The 18,400-nt window shown below is 42.5% G+C and overlaps 1 protein-coding gene across 5 annotated transcripts in view; it reads left to right on the top strand.

Moving 5' to 3' along the window:
• The window catches only part of G3BP2 (G3BP stress granule assembly factor 2), a 42,351-nt gene that overhangs the window by 11,669 nt on the left and 12,282 nt on the right, over positions 1-18,400 (top strand). For all 5 annotated transcript variants that reach the window (XM_075860707.1, XM_075860706.1, XM_075860703.1 and 2 more), the window contains 3 exons: positions 2,267-2,440; positions 7,488-7,578; positions 7,663-7,765. In XM_075860707.1, the coding sequence (XP_075716822.1) occupies positions 2,267-2,440; positions 7,488-7,578; positions 7,663-7,765 (368 nt within the window). The remainder of the gene's footprint in view (positions 1-2,266; positions 2,441-7,487; positions 7,579-7,662; positions 7,766-18,400) is intronic.

Here is an 18,400-nt window from a genome sequence, read left to right as displayed (position 1 = left end):
GTTAATCAAGTGTCCTGATAATGAATACACATGAAATCCAGCCTGGACGTCATGTGTATTCAGAATCCTGACACTTCTGACTCTTTTCTGTGAGCTTTCCAGCAAGTGAAACGAAATCTCGTTTATCTCCGAAATCTCGCGAGATTTCGTTTCCCGTGCTAGAAATCTCAAAGAAAAGATTCAGAAGTGTCAGGATTCTGAATACACATGACGTCCAGGCTGGATTTCATGTGTATTCATTATCAGGACACTTGATTAACGTTAATCTCTGTTTATGTGGTTGCACATCGCTGTTGTGTAAATGAATGGAGAGGAGTGTGTGACGCTGACTGGTCACTGATTGGTCAGCGTCATACACATAAACACGCCCAGTTAAAAACACAATACACGCCCAGTTGGACATAACGGAAAAAAAAACGCCCAGTTGTCCATTTCAAACCTCATTTGCATATATATAAAATAGCTCATAACTTGGCCAAAAATGAACGTTTTAAAAAAACAAAAAAAAAACGTTACTGTTATCTACATTGCAGCGCCGATCACATGCAATAGGAGATAGGGATTTGATAATCTGGTGACAGAGCCTCTTTAAAGAGTATCTGTTACTTCTCCTGACATGTTTTGGTTTAATAAATACTTGTATTCCTCCTGAAATAACATTTCCCAGGAGTGGAATCTCTGCAAATCCGCCACAAGTCGCAACACTTGACTTTCTGTTGCAGGTTTTGCATCCCCATTTGAAATCAATGGGGAAAACCTGCAACGGACGAGCAACAAATAACGCAGCATAAATTGATAAATGTATTTGATTTAAAACAGTCTTTTTCCGCAGCGTGGGCATTTTCTTAATCTCATCCAATTTACTGCTGCTGTAAATGCTGCGTAATTTCCGCACAGAATTCCGTTGCGGATATTTTGCAGCGTTTCCACTACGTGGGAACCCGGCCTTAAACGGGCAGGAACATCGTTATTGCTGTTCCTGGCTGTTAGTCCCGGGTGTCCGCTTTAAGGCTGAGATCACACTGAGTGTTTTGCAGGCAGAAAATTCTGCATCAAAGTTCCGGGTTTTTTTTAGGCAGATTTTCATCTGCCTGCACGCCATTTTTTGCTCGTGTCCATTGAGTGCCACAGGCAAAATACGCTTTCTCTGTATCCCATTGATGTCATGGGAGGTCAGAGGCGTAAACGCCCGAAGATGGGGCATGTCGCTTCTTACCGCAAGCGGTTTTTACCGCTTGCGGTAAAAAAAACGCGTCCATCTCCCATTGAAATCAATGGGAGGCATTTTCGGCCAGTCTTTGGCGTGTTTTCCGACGCGGTTTCCGCGTCAAAAGTGTTAAACTGTGTGAACAGGGCCTAATACACAGCTGACTCCCGCAGAGTATGGAGCCGGGTTAGCGTGTGAGGCTGTCCCATACATCACCTCCCGCATCAGGATGTGCCATTATGTCCAGGTGCGTGAAGAGTGAGTGTCTTTTTCTAACAAACTTTTCTGTGATCGTTGGCACCCCCCCCCCCCCCTTTGACTTCAATGGGAGGCAGAGGCGTTTTTTTCTCCCGGCCGGCATTTGGCCGCTTGCTGAAAATTAAAAAAACGGTATGTCCTTGCTGCGGTTATCGCCTCTGACCTCCCATTGATTTCAGAAAACAAACACGGCGCTCGTATGAGCGTGTTTGCTTTTTTTGCTGTGGTCCTTGCTTTAGCTCAATGACCACGGGCAAAAAGAGGAGAAAAAATACGTGCCATCAGTTAAAAATCTGGCTCAAATTTCCTGAATAAATTCTGAGGCCAATTTTTTTTTTTCTGCCTGCAAAAAAACTCAGGTGTGAACAGGGCCTTACGGGTGTAATCGGAGAGAACTCCTATCCTAGCTGTTTAACCACTTAGATGCTGCAAACAGAGGGAGGGCCCCCTTTGTCACTCCTTCAACCCATACATGGCAGCCTGGGGGCCTAATGAGGCTAGAATTTTTGTTCTTAGGTCGCCTTAGCTTACAAAAAAAAGTCATAAAAAGTGATCAAAAAGTTGTACGTACCAATAGAGTTTACAGCTCGCACCGATCCATCGACGAAAAAATAAGTTACGGCTCCTGGAAGGCAGGGAGAGCAAAACGTCCTGGTCCCTAAGGAATAAAGTCCTGTTATCTGGCCTGATATATTAGGATCAAAACCTACAGTACCAAATGATTAGAGCAAAATCTATTGTAAAAATGTATTCGTTGCTGCTTTGATTTATGTAGATGGCATGTTTATTATGTTATTACAGGAGATTCACAAAAAGGTGATGTCCCTTCAGTTTAGTGAATGTCGCACCAAGATCCGTCATGTTGATGCACATGCTACGTTAAGTGATGGAGTAGTTGTCCAAGTTATGGGGGAACTTTCAAACAATGGTCAGCCAATGCGAAAATTCATGCAGACCTTTGTCCTTGCTCCAGAAGTAAGTGTTTTTATCATAACCACCGTATCATGCAGCTCAGTGCTAAATGAGGATTTTCTATAAATAAATAAACGCTCAGGTTTGTGCATAGCCACTCAGCAAATGCAAGTTTAGGGCCTGTTCACATCAGTCGACTGCGGTATTGATTCCGTCCAAAAAAACGGAAACCTGCCGGAATGGTGACAAACTCAAACCATTAGTGCTCTTCCAACCACTGTCGGACATTTCTAGCCACTTGTCTTGCTGGAAGATTCCATCTGCGTCAGGGAAGACAAACTGCAACGATGGATTCATACCCAAATCGGTTCAGAGTGTCTTCCACATGGATAAGTGGGCCCACAGAATGCCATGAAAAAATTCCCCGACCATAACGCTGCCACCACCAGCTTGTGTTCTTCCAGCAATGGCTACAGGGTGTTTGTTCTCTTTCTCACCTGACACGCCAATGTCCATCCGTTCGATTAAGCAGAAAACGTGACTCATAGGAGAAGGCAACCCTTTGTCAATCATCGGTGGTCCAATTCCGATACTGCTTTTCAAATTGAAGCCTTTTTTTTTCCGATGCACCTTTAACACAGGAGCAGTGACCATCTGTCTACTTCGGCGCCCCATACGCTGTAGGGTTTGCTGAACTGTTTTAGTCGCACTTCTGTTAGACCCCTGGTTGATTTTCACAGTGAGCTGCTCCGCTGTAGTGTCATTCGGCCCTCGCGCACCTCCGTAGCCGACGTTCACCCCTCGCATTAATGGCACGTGGTGCTCTGCAGTATCCATGTCGGTTATTCCCAATGATGCAATTTGTCCAATCACAATACAATTTCACCACCGCATCACGCGAACAATTCAGAAACTGTGCTGTTGAGAAATACTTCCACCCTTGGCCCGAAAGCCAATCATCATCCCTTTTTGCAACTCTGATGGCCCCTTTTACCCATGGCAATAACGAGTGATGTGTTCATACAGCCTATCACACACGTTATATACCCACCAAACCAGCCACGACACATCATTTCTTTCGTGGGATACGCGCTGCCAACGTCGAAAGTAGGAGGTGGTCATAATAATGTGACTCGATTGTATAACGAAGACCGTTTTTGTAACATGGACTGCGATTGACATAGCTGTAAACTGTACCTTGATATTTCAATAATGAATGAAAAAAATCTGTGCTGTTGGGCCTGAAACCTGTATCCATAGTAGATCTACCCGAAAATAAGTTATCCGGTCATTAAAATTAATCTATGTATGATCGTCAACCTGTAAGTAATATGATCATATAGTTGCCATGTAATAGCACTATGCAAGGGCCAAATAATAACACCACATCACCAAATATTAATGCCACCATATTGTCACTGAATAAAACATTCTATATAAAGACCAATATTACCGCCATATAGTGATAGATACTAATTCTACACTGGCGCTCTGCAGACCATGTAAGTGATTACAGTACAGTTTTATCCAGTGACTCACAGGTGATGGCTCCTCAGATCAGACATTCCTTTTCTCCATCCGGCCCAGATCGCTATGACGTCTTCTAGTAATTGCAGAGTTTTCTGCTGAGATCTTTTTCTCATTGCTTCTGTAGCCATCCCCAGCCTCTTTAGCAACACAAATACTTTCAGACTCCAGACTGATAAATACCTACAATAGTTCTTGTTGAACTATTCTAAACATCAATGATATCTACAGCCTTACAACTTTCTCAGCAAATGGTTAAATGTCTGTCTTAAAGGGGGTTTCCCATAATGATAATTTATCATGTATCCCCCAAATAGGTGATCATTTTTTAATAGCTGGGGGCTCAACCAACCATCCACAGGGGGGTCCAGTGAGGAGGTACCCAGAGGTTCGGAAACCCCTGTTGTCACATTCCGTGGGAGTCCCCAAACCAGTCAGTCCCGCTGACCTGACGGATACAGGTTTCAGCGCAGTATAATCTATGTATTCAGGGTACATGGAAGCTATATCTGAACAAATAAAAATAACTTAATTAAAATACATTACAAAGTTGCTCAAAACACTCTTACACTTTTATTTATTTTTAATTGTTTTCAAAGGTTTCCATTGCCTTTAAAGATTTTGTCACTAGTTTTATCAATGCCTTATCTTCTAATCTAATAGGCGCTATGATGCTGATAACTACAGTGTAGATATTTGTAAAGTTATGTGCGTTTTTCTAAATATGCTAATTTGGCTATACTTGCCAATTGGGAGGTAACTCGTACTTTTCACTCTGGGCGGTGTAATGTTTTCTGTATGATGCTGTCCAATCAGCATCATACAGGTCTTCTCTTCCCAGCCCAGCAGCACAGTGTGATCATATAGTATACAGCTTCCATTCCTGACTGTTTTCATCTGGTGATACCTCCAGTTGTTTCACTGCGATCCTGATGCCATATGAAAGATTAGTATGTCATCTTTCACATGCCACCAGAAACACTGTTCAAGGTGGTCCACAGCCTGAGGTATAAGGTCTTAAGTAATCCCCCTTTCCTCCAGCCTCAGTCTCTCACATTGTGTGAAGCAGCTTCATTCTGATAGGACCGCGTCAGAGGCTGAGAGGTAGCTCTACCTCAGTAGAATCGCTGGTGTTGACACTCACTTGTCAAGTATAGCCTCATTTGCATATTTAGACAAAAAGCTCATAACTTTTAAAATAAAACCTTTTTGGGACACAATTTTCACTAGCATTATCAGTGTGACCGCCTATTAGATTAGGAATGACTAAACTAGTGACAGATCCTCTTTAATTTAGACTCCTGTTATATGATCACCGGTAGAGGGCTGACGGGCAGAGTCCATGGTAAACTCGCAAAGGCTGTAGGCTGAGAGCTAAAGTATACACCGGCTAGTTCAGGACTCCTGAAGCATTAATCCTCTGCACACCTCAGCAAAGTCTAGCCCCCACCCAATGAGAGGATTTACAGCTCTGCTCACGCAGAGGTTGTGCTGATCTCGCTAACCTGTCTGTACAAACACACTGCCAGATATTCCTGGTTCACTTCTTTTAGATTTGTCTTCCCGGGCAGTGATGTAGCTAGTGGTGCTGTGCTGTGCCTTATAAAATTGAACAGCGGGGCATGGAGCCAATGGCTCCCGAGCTCTACTGCAGTTTTCAACATTAAAGTTGAAAGTGGCCCTTGCTGGAGATGTGGGGCACCACGCAAAATGCCCATGGTGTGTGACATTTCAACCTGTAATTGGTGATCTTAAAGTAATGGTTATTGATCAGGATTGTAGCGTGAGTGTTTTTAGCATGGAGTTGCAGATATTACTAAAGGAGACCTATCACAATAAAGTTCTGTACATGTCAAAACCTTTTTAGTATCGTCTGCTGGAATGTGATCACTTGAGGTTTCAGGGCCAGGAGGGGGGAGCAGGGGGAGAGACACAGACATGCTGCCCCCAGAAGTCTACGATGTGGGGAGCAGGAGCGACGCTTCAAATAGAAATGAGTATAGGGTGCCAGGCCAACTTGAACTTCATCCAGGGGCCAAAATGTATAAATGGAAGAAATCGAAGCACTCCAGAACTTATTTAAATCTGTAATTTATCAATGTCAATGCACTTTTTAGCCTTCTCTCAAGCAATGTGATACAGCAAACTATGTGTGGCAATAAAATAATCAAGTGTAATCCACACAGTACAGCGTAAGGAAAAAAAAAGTATCTCAAATACAATGTGTTAACATCCATAGGTAATATATTCCATGTATATAAACATTGTGCAACATATACGATGTCAATATTGTAGAAAAACTGCCTAATGATTGAGGTATAGCAGAAATAAGGGAGGTGGGGAATGGAGACACTAACCAATCAAATGATCGGACCGAGCCAGTGACCTAAAATATAAAAAAAATTAGATGGCATCCTCAGGATCACGCTGCACATGTCCAGGGCACAATAGAAGCAAAATCTAGTGACCGGATCACATGCAAGACTGTTCTAGTCAATGGTGTAGCCGAATCAAAGGGTTCATAGTTACCGAACTACGCGCACTGAAGTTCATTGTTTGAAGTCGGCCGTATTGACTCCTGGCAAAATGAAGAGATTTCCATACAATGTATATGAACATAATATTCCCGATGTTTTAAGCCATTAGTGTGACGATATGATCACAATCCAAGACTAGTACATGAAACGGGTCAAATTGTGTTGCAAAAAGAGAAAACAAGGAAGGGAATTATTCATGTGTCATTAGATTCACCATCCTCCCAGGCTACTCAAAAGTAAGCAAAAACCCATAGATTTGGCTGCCTCTGCATAATTCCAACCCCATGTGAGGCAGATCGTCATAGTGGTGATGAGCCCAAGGTCTTACGCTTCCATCTGACTGGAGCACTATTAGGTACGAAAGACCCCTATATTGGGGTTAATCATACATAGACTCACATTGCTAGAGATCTGGAGTTCTAGCCACAAGACACTCTAGTCCCTACCGTGTTAATGTAAGAGAACATAATGCCATTAATAAGCTGTGGCGTGCTTCTATGTATATAGATTTATATTTCTTAGATATCGAAGGGCAGGGTTCTCTTTGTGTTGTCTATAGGAGACATGATAGCAGTTAGGCTTCACCCACTAGCTCACAGAAAAATAAGATTTAGAGATAAAGCCTGCAGAGGGGAAAACTGCTAAAAAAATAAAAATAAATGCAACTTATAAAATGGCCAGAAATCGTGTTCTTCCCCATGTACACACTTGTAACTGCTTATTCTGAAGTCACCTGAAATGTTAGGTACTCGGTAAAGCTTCTGATGACCACTAGTCACATTTTGATTTGTAACGTGCAGTGTTGTGATAGATCTTGTACAAATTCAAATGGTCGCCTGCGTCTTTGAATTTAGTCCTCCTGTAAATTGAGAGCAACAATATTTTTAGTTGAGCCATGTCCAAACACTTTTTTTTTATTTTTTGTTTTGTTTTTTACTTCTAGCAGTGTTAGGTTTTGGTTGCATATTCCTGCTCCAGTATATTTTGAAGTAGTCTTTATCTGTTTGACCGTTCTCTAAGCATACTATGATCATTTTTTTTGGTAGGGGTCTGTTCCAAATAAATTCTACGTTCACAATGACATCTTTCGGTATGAGGATGAGGTCTTTGGTGATTCGGAAGCAGAGATGGATGAAGGCAAGTGAATTGCCAATGAAGTAATGTGTTGTCGTGTCCTGTGGGCCTATGGAATATTTAAGGAGTTTCTTTTCTGAACTCTAGAATCTGAGGAGGAGGTGGAAGAGGAGCAAGAGGAGAGGCAGCCATCTCCTGAATCATTGCAAGAGAATCCAAACCATACATACTATGATGCACACCCAGTGTCGTAAGTGTCTGTCCAGTGGGTGTTGTGTGTCTTTTCTTTCTATCTTTTCTCTTTCTCCCTAATTTGTTCACTTCATACCCTCCCACCATCCATTATAGTTTTTGTAGTGAATATGACAGAATATATAAACTAAATATACGTATATTGTAGGTAAATCTGTATTTTGTTTAACCCCTGCCCGCAAAAAGACTTAACTGTACGTTGAGTGTATTCCTGCAACTCTACCTAGTTACAAACAAATGTGTACATTTTTACCGCTCAGACGGTAGAAAGCCAGTCCACAGTCAAACAGTGTTTTCGGAGGGTACACGTTCCCCCAGCCTGTATACAAAAAGATAGCTCCAAGTCGTCCTTCTGTGCTCTCAGGTCTTGTTCACCTTGTAGTTCCACAAGGGATACGGTGGTCTCTCGATCCAGGTTCTCCAAAATCTGTGGCCAACCTTTTTGTTTCCAAATAGGGAACAAATAGTGCAACACCTCTTGGACCACTTCACTTCAAGCTTTTTATTCCATACTTACAGGATAAATGAACATAAAAAACATATCACGATCAGTAGCATGCGGCACGCCAAACTCTCTGGCCCAACCTTGGGTTTCGCCCTTCCGGCTTGTCCCCATTAATCGTGATATCTTTTTTTTATGTTAATTTATCTTGTAAGTATGGAATAAAAAGCGTGAAGTGGTCCAATAGGTTGGCCACCGATTAGGAGAACTTGGATCGAGAGACCACTGTACCCCTCATGGAACTAAAAGTGCACACAAGGAGGACTTATCAAACTATCTTTTTGCATACAGGCTGGGGGAACATGTACCGTCTGGCCTGCCTTTCTAAATGACCGTCTGAGCGGTAAAAATTGACATACTTAATTGCATTTATTTTGCGGTGTTATTTTAGGATTCCACCCAACATTTAATATTTACCGGCTCCAGTCAAACATAATTATAATACATATTGAGTAAAGCTGGGGACTACTATATATTTTGTTTCTACCTAGTTACGTCACGTGGTTATGATCCCTTGCTGTAATGGCCAGGATCCGAGCTAGCTTCGATCCTGGCGTTATAACCCCTTAGGTTCCACGGTCAATAGGAGTTAAGGAATTAAACAGAGAAGTATTTGTATATTACTGAAGCGCGTTTAGAAAATGGTACCATTAAATCCTGTTTTAGAGCAAAAAAGTTTCTCAAAATAAAGTGAAAAATCATTAATCTATCTCTGCGTTTGAAACAATGTTTGTAACCCCTTAGTGACCAGCCTATTTTAAGCCTTAATGACCAAGCTATTTTTTACATCGGAAAATGTGATCTTCACAGAGCTATAACTTGCCCCATACACACGAATGTGCTTTTGCGGCCGAAAATCCACGGGAGAATTGCGGCCCCATTCATTTCTATGGGGCCATGCGCATGACCGTGGTTTTCACGGTCCGTGCATGGCCCGGGAGCCTGGACCAGGCTCATTGAAAATAATGGCCATGTGGATGGCCCGCTATTTGTGGGTGGCTCGCGGCTGGCAGTCCGCTGCCGGCCGACCCAAAAATCACGGCCGTGCACATGGCTACGGTCGTGTGCATGAGGCCTAACTTTTACCTTTTAGGGGGGTAATAGAAAAAACCCCAGAAATTTCGCCATTCTTTTTCTCCGGCATGGCTTAGCAGGCATTCAATAAATGCAGACCTGAGGGCCTTTTATTAGACCCCCGGCTGCCGTAAAAACCATCGGCACACCTGTGATCACGTCGCGGGTGGGGTAAGAGAGGGAGTTGCCTCCCTCTCAAACCACTCAGATGCGGCTGTCGCTATTGACAGCCGCATCTAAGGGGTTAAAAGGCGGGATCGATGCTGATTTCGATCCCATTATAGCAGGTGCCCAGCTACCCGCTCTAGCCGGCACGGGACACCCGTGTCAGGCTTATGAAACAGCGCGTCCTTTTCATGGCACTGGGGCATAAGCACCCTTAACAGCCGCCAGGAAAACACGTTTTGGCGGTCGTTTAGGTGATAATAAGGTTACTACACAGTGAACGTTCTTAAAAAAATTTACAATAAAATAATTCCCCAAAACAATGATCATTTTCCAATTAGCACGCCTAATTGTGTATACTCCAAAACTGAGAAACATAAAGCGTTCTGAAAAAAGTTATGTTCTGAATTAGGGATGCACAATGCATCGAAACTTCGATACCGTGCACCCCCAAACGGTTCGATACCGTTATTTCATGTATTTCGATACTGAGCTGTGCCGCACACACGGCTTAGTATAGTAATGCATGAATGTATGAGCGGTGCTGCGGCTGTGTAATACAGCCATTGTCTCGCTCCTGAGTCCTGACAAGTGCGCGCCGTCAGGACTATGCGATGCGGCCAGCGCTGCACTAATGAGCGTCTGCACTGAAGACAGCACATGGCGAGCGCGCTGCAAAACACCCCGTGTTCAGTGCCTGAACCACTGCTCATTAGTGCAGCGCCGACCGCATCACTTCATGCTGACCGTGCGCACACTTATTGTCAGGAGCGGGGCAATGACTGTATTACACAGCCGCAGCCCCGCTCTATAACGGAGGAGATCAGAGATACCTCTCATCTCCACAGTTATTCCCCTGAATGTTGCGATCAAAGCGGACTGCAGCATTCAGGGGAAAATGAGAAGGGGGGGGATGCCCCTTGGATTGCATTACAGGAATTCCTGTGACGCGATCGAGGGCCATACCATATATGGTCAGACAGCCCAGGGTCCATTGAAGGACTTTGGTATGTCCTAACAACTGCCTGTGTACTATCTGTACACAAGCTAATGTACTGGTATATAGATATATGCCTGTGTACTATCAGTATATAGATCTATGCCAATACATTTAAGTTTTAAAAATAAAGTAATATTAAATTAAAAAAAAACACACACCTTTTTTTACAATAAACCACTTCACGCACTGCGCCGCAACTACGTCCTGCAGAGTGCTTGCTTTCCGCATCAGCACATACAGTTGCGGAGTAGTTCCCGGCACACACTGTCTTAACGGACAGTGTCCGGGAACCGGGAGGTCCGCTATCCCCGACAGCTGACACTCCAGTCTTGCCGGTCAGCTGATTTCGGCAATTAACCCCATAAATTGCGTTCGCCGCATTTAAGGGGTTTGAAGCACATCGGCAGCCCCGACGAAGTGATTGTGGGAGCTGCCGATGCTTGTCGTGGCAATCTGAGGCCAGACAATGACCTCCGGGTTGCTATGTACGGAAGCCTCGGCGAAGCAGCCTCCGGCCGGTCCTCCGAGGCTTCCTGTCAGTGTGACTGTCACGTCACAATGACAGTTAGAATACATTACGCTACGTAGGTAGCGTAATGTACTCTAGCAGCGATCAGAGCTGCAAGTCCAAATGTACACTAGTGGGACAAGTAAAAACAAAAGTAATCAAAATGTTGTTTTAAAAAAAAAAGTGTAAAAATAAAAGTTCTAAGTTATATAAACAAACAATGCTTTTTTTCCTATAATAAGATTTTCATTATAGGTAAGAAATGAACTCATTAAAAAAAAGTACACATATTTGGTATCACCGCGTTCGTAACGACGCAAACTATAAAACTTATTTTTCCCGCACGATGAACACCCCAAATAATCTATAAAAAATGACACCAGAATCGCTATTTTTTTGGTCACCACCTGTCCCAAAATGGAGAATAAAAAGTTGCATGTACCAGAAAATAGTACCAATCAAAACTACAAGCCCTTACACTGCTATTTTGACGAAAAAATAAAAAAGTTATGGCTCTCAGAATATGGTGACACAGAAAATAAATTATACGCAAAACCTAAAAAAACCTATTGTATCGCCGTAATCGTACCGACCCGCAAAATAAAGTAAAATTGTCATTTATAGCACACTGTGAACACTGCAAAAAATAAGGTAAAAAACATTGTCAGAATTGCTTGTTTTTGGTCACCCGGCTTGCAAAAAAATTTAATAAAAAGTGTTCAAAAAAATGTGCCCCAAAATGGTACCAATGAAAACTACAGATTGTCCCGCAACAAATAAGCCCTCACACGACTCTGGTGGTGAAAAAATAAAGACGTTTTGGCTCTCAGAATATGGCGATGCAAAATGTGCAGTGTTCCAAAATCGGATAAGATCGGGCGCCATTTATCAGTGCGACACCGGCCACATATCTATGAATTATTATTTATTTACCGCATTATTATACCCTCTTATTATGCTCTGATTTACTCCGCGCAGCTTACATATGCCCCCACGTTATAAACTGAAATAACAGCAAAACCCCAAACAGAACAACTGCCAAGCAAAATCTGCGCTCCAAAAGCAAAATGGGGTCCCTCCCTTCTGAGCCCTGCAGTGTGCCCAAAGAGCAGTTTGCGCCCACATATATGGCATCGCCATACCCGAGAGAACCCGCTTAACATTTTATGAGGTATTTTGTCTTCAGTGGCACAAATTGGGCACGACCTATTATGCACTAAAATGGCATATCTGTGGAAAATTGCAATATTCACACCATCCGCTGTGCATTAACCCCTTTACGCACTATGACTTAATAGCACGTCATGGTGCGGGGGTTGATGTATGGAGCGGGCACACGTGCTGAGCCCGCTCCATACGCTGCGGGTGTCGGCTGTGTATTACAGCTGACACCCAGGACTAACGGACAGGAACAGTGATCGTTCGGTTACAGAAGCCTGTAAAAATAACAATTTATGTGAACAGCGATGTCAGGGAATTCCACAGAGTCCCGGAGCAGAGCCTGTACTAGCGCTCTGCCCGGGACTCCGGCTCTGGGGAAGCCCCAGACATCGCTGTTCGTATGTGGACAACGATGTCAGGGAATTCCAGAGTCTCGGAGCAGAGCCATTCGTACTCACGCCAAACTCCCGCCAATCACAGGCTGCCGCGGCCGTTGCAGCCAATCACAGGCTGCCGCGGCCGTTGCAGCCAATCACAGGCTGCCGCGGCCGTTGCAGCCAATCACAGGCTGCCGCGGCCGTTGCAGCCAATCACAGGCTGCCGCGGCCGTTGCAGCCAATCACAGGCTGCCGCGGCCGTTGCAGCCAATCACAGGCTGCCGCGGCCGTTGCAGCCAATCACAGGCTGCCGCGGCCGTTGCAGCCAATCACAGGCTGCCGCGGCCGCTGCAGCCAACCACAGGCGGCCGCTGCAGCCAACCACAGGCGGCCGCTGCAGCCAACCACAGGCGGCCGCTGCAGCCAACCACAGGCGGCCGCTGCAGCCAACCACAGGCGGCCGCTGCAGCCAACCACAGGCGGCCGCTGCAGCCAACCACAGGCGGCCGCTGCAGCCAACCACAGGCGGCCGCTGCAGCCAGCCACAGGCGGCCGCTGCAGCCAGTCACAGGCGGCCGCGGCAGTAAAGAAGGCCGGACTGGAGGAAGAGGGACTCGTCACCAAGACAACGACCGGGTACGTATGAAATGCTTTTTATTTTATTTTTAATCAGCAGCCTCTTTTCTCTATCAGTGATTGATAGAGACAAGTGGCTGCCGATTTAGTATAATAATTTTGTAATGTTTTTTCTGCCCGCCCGGGTTTGGTCAAAACGTGTTCGGCCGAACCCGGTGAAGTTCGGATTCGCTGCGAACCAAACTTTTCGCGATGTTCGGTTGTCCCTGTTCGCTCATCTCTAGTAGTGAGAGAAAAAAGTTAAAGTTAAAAAAAAAACAAAAACCTTTTCCCATTTTTCTTCTAAAGTAATGTAAAAAAATAAACAAAATTGGTATCTCTACGTCTGTAAAAGGCCGAACTATTACAATATGCCATTATTTAACTTGCACGGTGAACACCGTAATATCACTTTAGCTCTCAAAAAAAATGAAATACAACTTTTTGATCACTTTTTATGTACGAAAAATGGTACCAATAAACACTACAGCTCGTCCCGCAAAAAATAAGACTTCCCACTGCTCAATCAACGGAAAAATAAAGTTATGGCTCTCAGAATGTGGTGAAACAAAAATTTTTTATTTTAACAATTAGATTTTTCTTTGTAAAAGTAGTATAATATAAAAAAAACTATATAAATTTGGTATCACCATAATTGTATTGAGCCGCAGAATAAAGTTTTTTTTGTTTTTACCGCACGGCGAAAGCTGTATAAAAACCAGATTTTTTTTTTTCCTGTATCAACCCGCAAATTTTTTTTCAGTTTCCCATTACATTTTATGGCACTTTAAATGGTGTCAATAGAAACTACAACTCCTCCCGCAAGAAATAAGCCCTCACACCGCTCTACTGATGAAAAAAGAAAAAAGTTATGGCTCTAAGAACGCGGGGAGTGAAAAACGAAAATAAGAAAGCAAAAAATGGATCAGTCCAGAAAGGGTTAATTCATTTCTAATGAAAAAAACCGTATGACCCCATGTGGGGAATTTCCGTACTCGCGATAAATTGCTTTACAAAAATCGGTTGTTTTTTTGTTTTTTTTTCTCCTTTTATCCCTTGTGAAAATGAGAAAATGCTAAATTTTAGTGGAAAAAAATTGTGATATTCATTTTCGCGGCCTAATTCTAATAAATTCTGCAAAAGACCCGTGGGGTCTAAATGCTCACTATTCCCCTAGAAAAATTCCTTGAGGGGTGTTTCCAAAATGGGGTAACTTTTGGGGGGTTTCCACTGTTTTGGTCCCTCCAGGGCGTTTCAGACGCGACACGGCACCAAAAACCATTCCAGCAAAATCTGTGCTCAAATCCAAATGTCGCTCCTTCCCTTCTGAGCCCTGCTGTGGGTCCAATCAGCAGTTTATCACCACATATGGGGTATTGCCGTAATCGGGAGACATTGCTTTACAAACGTTGGGGTGCATTTGCTTCGTTATTCCTTGTAAATATGAAACATTTCTATGTTTTTTCAGAAAAACAGTAGATTTTCATTTTTACAGACTATTATCAATATATTTAGCGAAAAACCTGTGGGGTCAAAAAGCTAACTATACCCCTAGATAAATTCCTTGAGGGGTGTAGTTTCCAAAATTGGGGTCACTTTTCGGGTGTTTCCACTGGTTTGGCACCACACGACCTTTTCAAACCTGACAAGGTTCCTAAAATATATTCTAAAAAAAAGGAGGCCCAAAATCCACTAGGTGCTTCTGAGTCCGGTGTTTCAGTCCTTTAGCACACCAGAGCCACATGTGGGATATTCCTAAAAACTGCAGAATCTGGCCAATAAAATATTGAGTTGCATTTCCTGGGTAAAACCTTCTGTGCTACAAATGAATTTCGGCAAAAAAAATAAAATTTGTACATTTCACCTCTACTTTGCTTTAATTCCTGTGAAACGCCTAAAGGGTTAAAATACTTTGTGAATGCTGATTCAAATACCTTGAGGTGTGCAGTTTTCCTTTTGAAATTTTCTTTCAAATATGAGAAATTGCTGCTAAAGTTCTAAGCCTTGTAACGTCCTAGAAAAATAAGAGCGTTCAAAAAACGATGCAAATATAAAGTACACATATGGGAAATGTTAACTAGTAACTATTTTGTGTGGTATTACTATCTGTTTTACAAGCAGATACGTTTAAATTTAGAAAAATGCACATTTTTTCAAATTCTTTCTACATTTTGGTGTTTTTCAGAAATAAATACTAAAAATAAGAGACCAAAATTTTTCACTAACATAAAGTACAATATGTCACGAGAAAACAATCTCAGAATCGCTTGGATCGGTAAAAGCATTCCCAAGTTATTATCACATAAAGTGACACATGTCCGATTTGAAAAAATCATCTGTGTCCTGAAGGCCAAAACAGGCTTACATAAAATACATTACACAATACATAAAATATACACATATTCGGTATTGGCGCGGCCGTAATAACCTGCACAACGATCTTCTTTTGTGTAATTTATGATGTGTACGCTGTAAAAAAAATAAAATAAAAACTGCTTTCTTTCACTTATTGTGAGGCACTGTTCCTCACAATAGTAATTAACCCCATCATGTACTTCACACATTAACCCATTATGACTGAGAAACATGATGGGGTTAATTACTATTAATGTGAGGCACATGGAGGTTAAATTCATCACACCTCGTGCCTCACATCAGAAAATGGAAGAACTTTTTTTTTTTTTTTTGTATTACTGTTGCCAAAATATCGTTTTGGTATAGAAATCGCAATACTACACAAAGTATCGGTATCAAAGTCCAAATTCTGGTATCATGACATCCCTATTCTGAATGTGGCGTTGCAAATTTTTTTTTTTTTTAAATCTGAAAATATTTGTATATAGTATTGGCGCAAACGTAACGACCAGTAGAATAAAATGAAAATGTTATTATGTACAATAAACATTCTAAAAAATAAGTTATATGGGTATTGATGTATAGGTTTTTTTTAATATTTTATGAAAGTAGACCCCTTACACATTGTAAAAATGCCTATAAGCATGTTACATTTATGGACGCCTTTATGCAATTTTACATACAAACGTAACATTGTGTAAAAAAAAAAAAAAAAAAAAAGCTCAAGCGTTACTTATGCAATTTTTTTTTTTTAAGTCTGAATTAAGCAGAGCCTGAGATGCAAAACACCACAAAAAAACATTTTAAAGTTCAAGACTTACGCCTGTGCCTGCATGCAAATCTCTTCACATAATCAACAGAACTGAAGAGACCAACTAACTCTACTGAGTTGAATGTGTAAACTGCTAAGTCACAGCATCATCAAATAGCTAATCTTCTCACCCCTGTAGTAAGGGGGGGACTAACCCCCCAGCCCCCTTAATGTGACCGCACATATCCTCCCTAAGGCTAAGGTCACATCTCCTTTATATTGTACCTCTGACGTGCACGCGTTAACATGAAAAACCAGTGTCAAAGCGTGTACCACAGCGTGTATATTGAGTTCTATGGTCAGGACGGATGCCCCAATCGTGTCGTCTGTGTGCTTACGTTATATCGGGTTTTTTTTTTCCATGTCTTGAAAAGCGTAGCCTACTACGCTATTCAGTACTTTTTCAAATCTTATACTACACATATACGTTTTTATTCATATTGAAGTCAATGGTGACATATGGACGACGTATGCAATCTTAAACCCTACGTTTGCATACGTAAAATGTATACGTTTTTGTCACTATATGGGAAATCTTGACTTTACAATGCTTGCTTTCGCTCAATCAAAAAAAGGTATACATTTTAGAAGTTAGAACGGACACAAACGTGTACTACAAAAAAAGTAAGTATGTTACAAATGCATACGTTTTTGTAACTCTAAAAACGTATATGTCGTCATATACCACATACGTGTGCACAAAAGCAGATGCGAACTTGGCCTTATTGTGAAAAAAAATAATAATAATGAATACACCCCTTGGGTCACTTTAGGCTGTACAGGGCATAGATGACCGTAACAGGCAGTGGTCACTCTTCCTTCTCTCTTGCTGCTAAACCCCTCCCCCACCCTTCCCTTAGACGCGCGCCAAACCAGGAAGCACATTTTTTTTCCGTCCTACGTCCTGATCTTCAAATGACTGCTGCATATGCTGAACATTGCAACTAGAGCTTTCAACCTGGTATCATTTGAAAGCCAAGATTCTGGGATTTAATGATACCAAGAGCTAAGCTTAGACCTTAATTCTTGTTCGTTACATTGGGGGACACAGACCATGGACGCCACTAGGAGGCTTGACACTTTGAAATAAAATAGCGGCGACTGCCCACAGACACTGAGCTATTCCATCTTCGCTTAGTGTACTTAGGAGGCAGACACTTCAGCTGATAGCAGCAGAGTCTCTACCAAGAATTCGCTTTTTATTTTATTATTTTCATCATAAGGAACTAGAGTCACAGGGTCTTCCTGTGTTCCCATTCGGCGGGCGCACAGTGTCATAACCTGCCTATGAAGACAAGCGCGTCCGCTCCTGTCATCCAGAAATGGAGAGCTGGGTGAGTGTTATTAAACCCCCCCCCCCCCCCCCCAACCGGGCCACCGCTTGTGCACTGTGGCAGTCTGCTGGACCAGCCTATTCCCTGGGGCTTGTCGCTTAACCATCTCTGTGCTCCCTGGCACTTGGGCGACAGCGCTACTTTGTACTGTATAGCCTTTGCCATTATGACGGCTGTGCCGTTTTGCGTTTCACTGCACTGGTGGGGCCTTCTTTATAGGATGCATCAATAGCGCTCTAGCTACTCTCCCTTTTTTTTCCCCCCATCTCATGGGGAATAATGTCACTCCCGATTGACCTGTCTACTCACATGACTGCCAGCGGCCAATCACGGTGCTCCTTGGGCGGGGCTTCAGCTGTCCCTTCTGCTCCTCCGTCTGGATGGACACTACTGGGGACACAGGACCTGGCAATAGGGTAAAGCATGTGACCTTTTTTTTTTTTTCCTTTTCAAAACGATATCTTATTCTATCAAACAATTAATTTAACATCAGTAAGGTATTATATATGTATGTGTGTGTATGTATATGTGTGTGTGTGTATATATATATATATATATATATATATATATATATATATCTATATATATATATATATATATCTATATATATATAAATAAATTTTATTTTTTTTACCCAAAAGCCATCCGTAGGGATTCCAAATGGATTTCAGTCCATGGATTATAGAGATAAAGAAAATCGCTTTGCAAGTAGTGTTTTGTGCTTTACTCTA

Source organism: Rhinoderma darwinii, chromosome 1 (genome assembly GCF_050947455.1).
Source record: "Rhinoderma darwinii isolate aRhiDar2 chromosome 1, aRhiDar2.hap1, whole genome shotgun sequence".
Classification (NCBI taxonomy): domain Eukaryota; kingdom Metazoa; phylum Chordata; class Amphibia; order Anura; family Rhinodermatidae; genus Rhinoderma; species Rhinoderma darwinii.
This window is presented reverse-complemented; position numbering and strand designations above follow the sequence as displayed.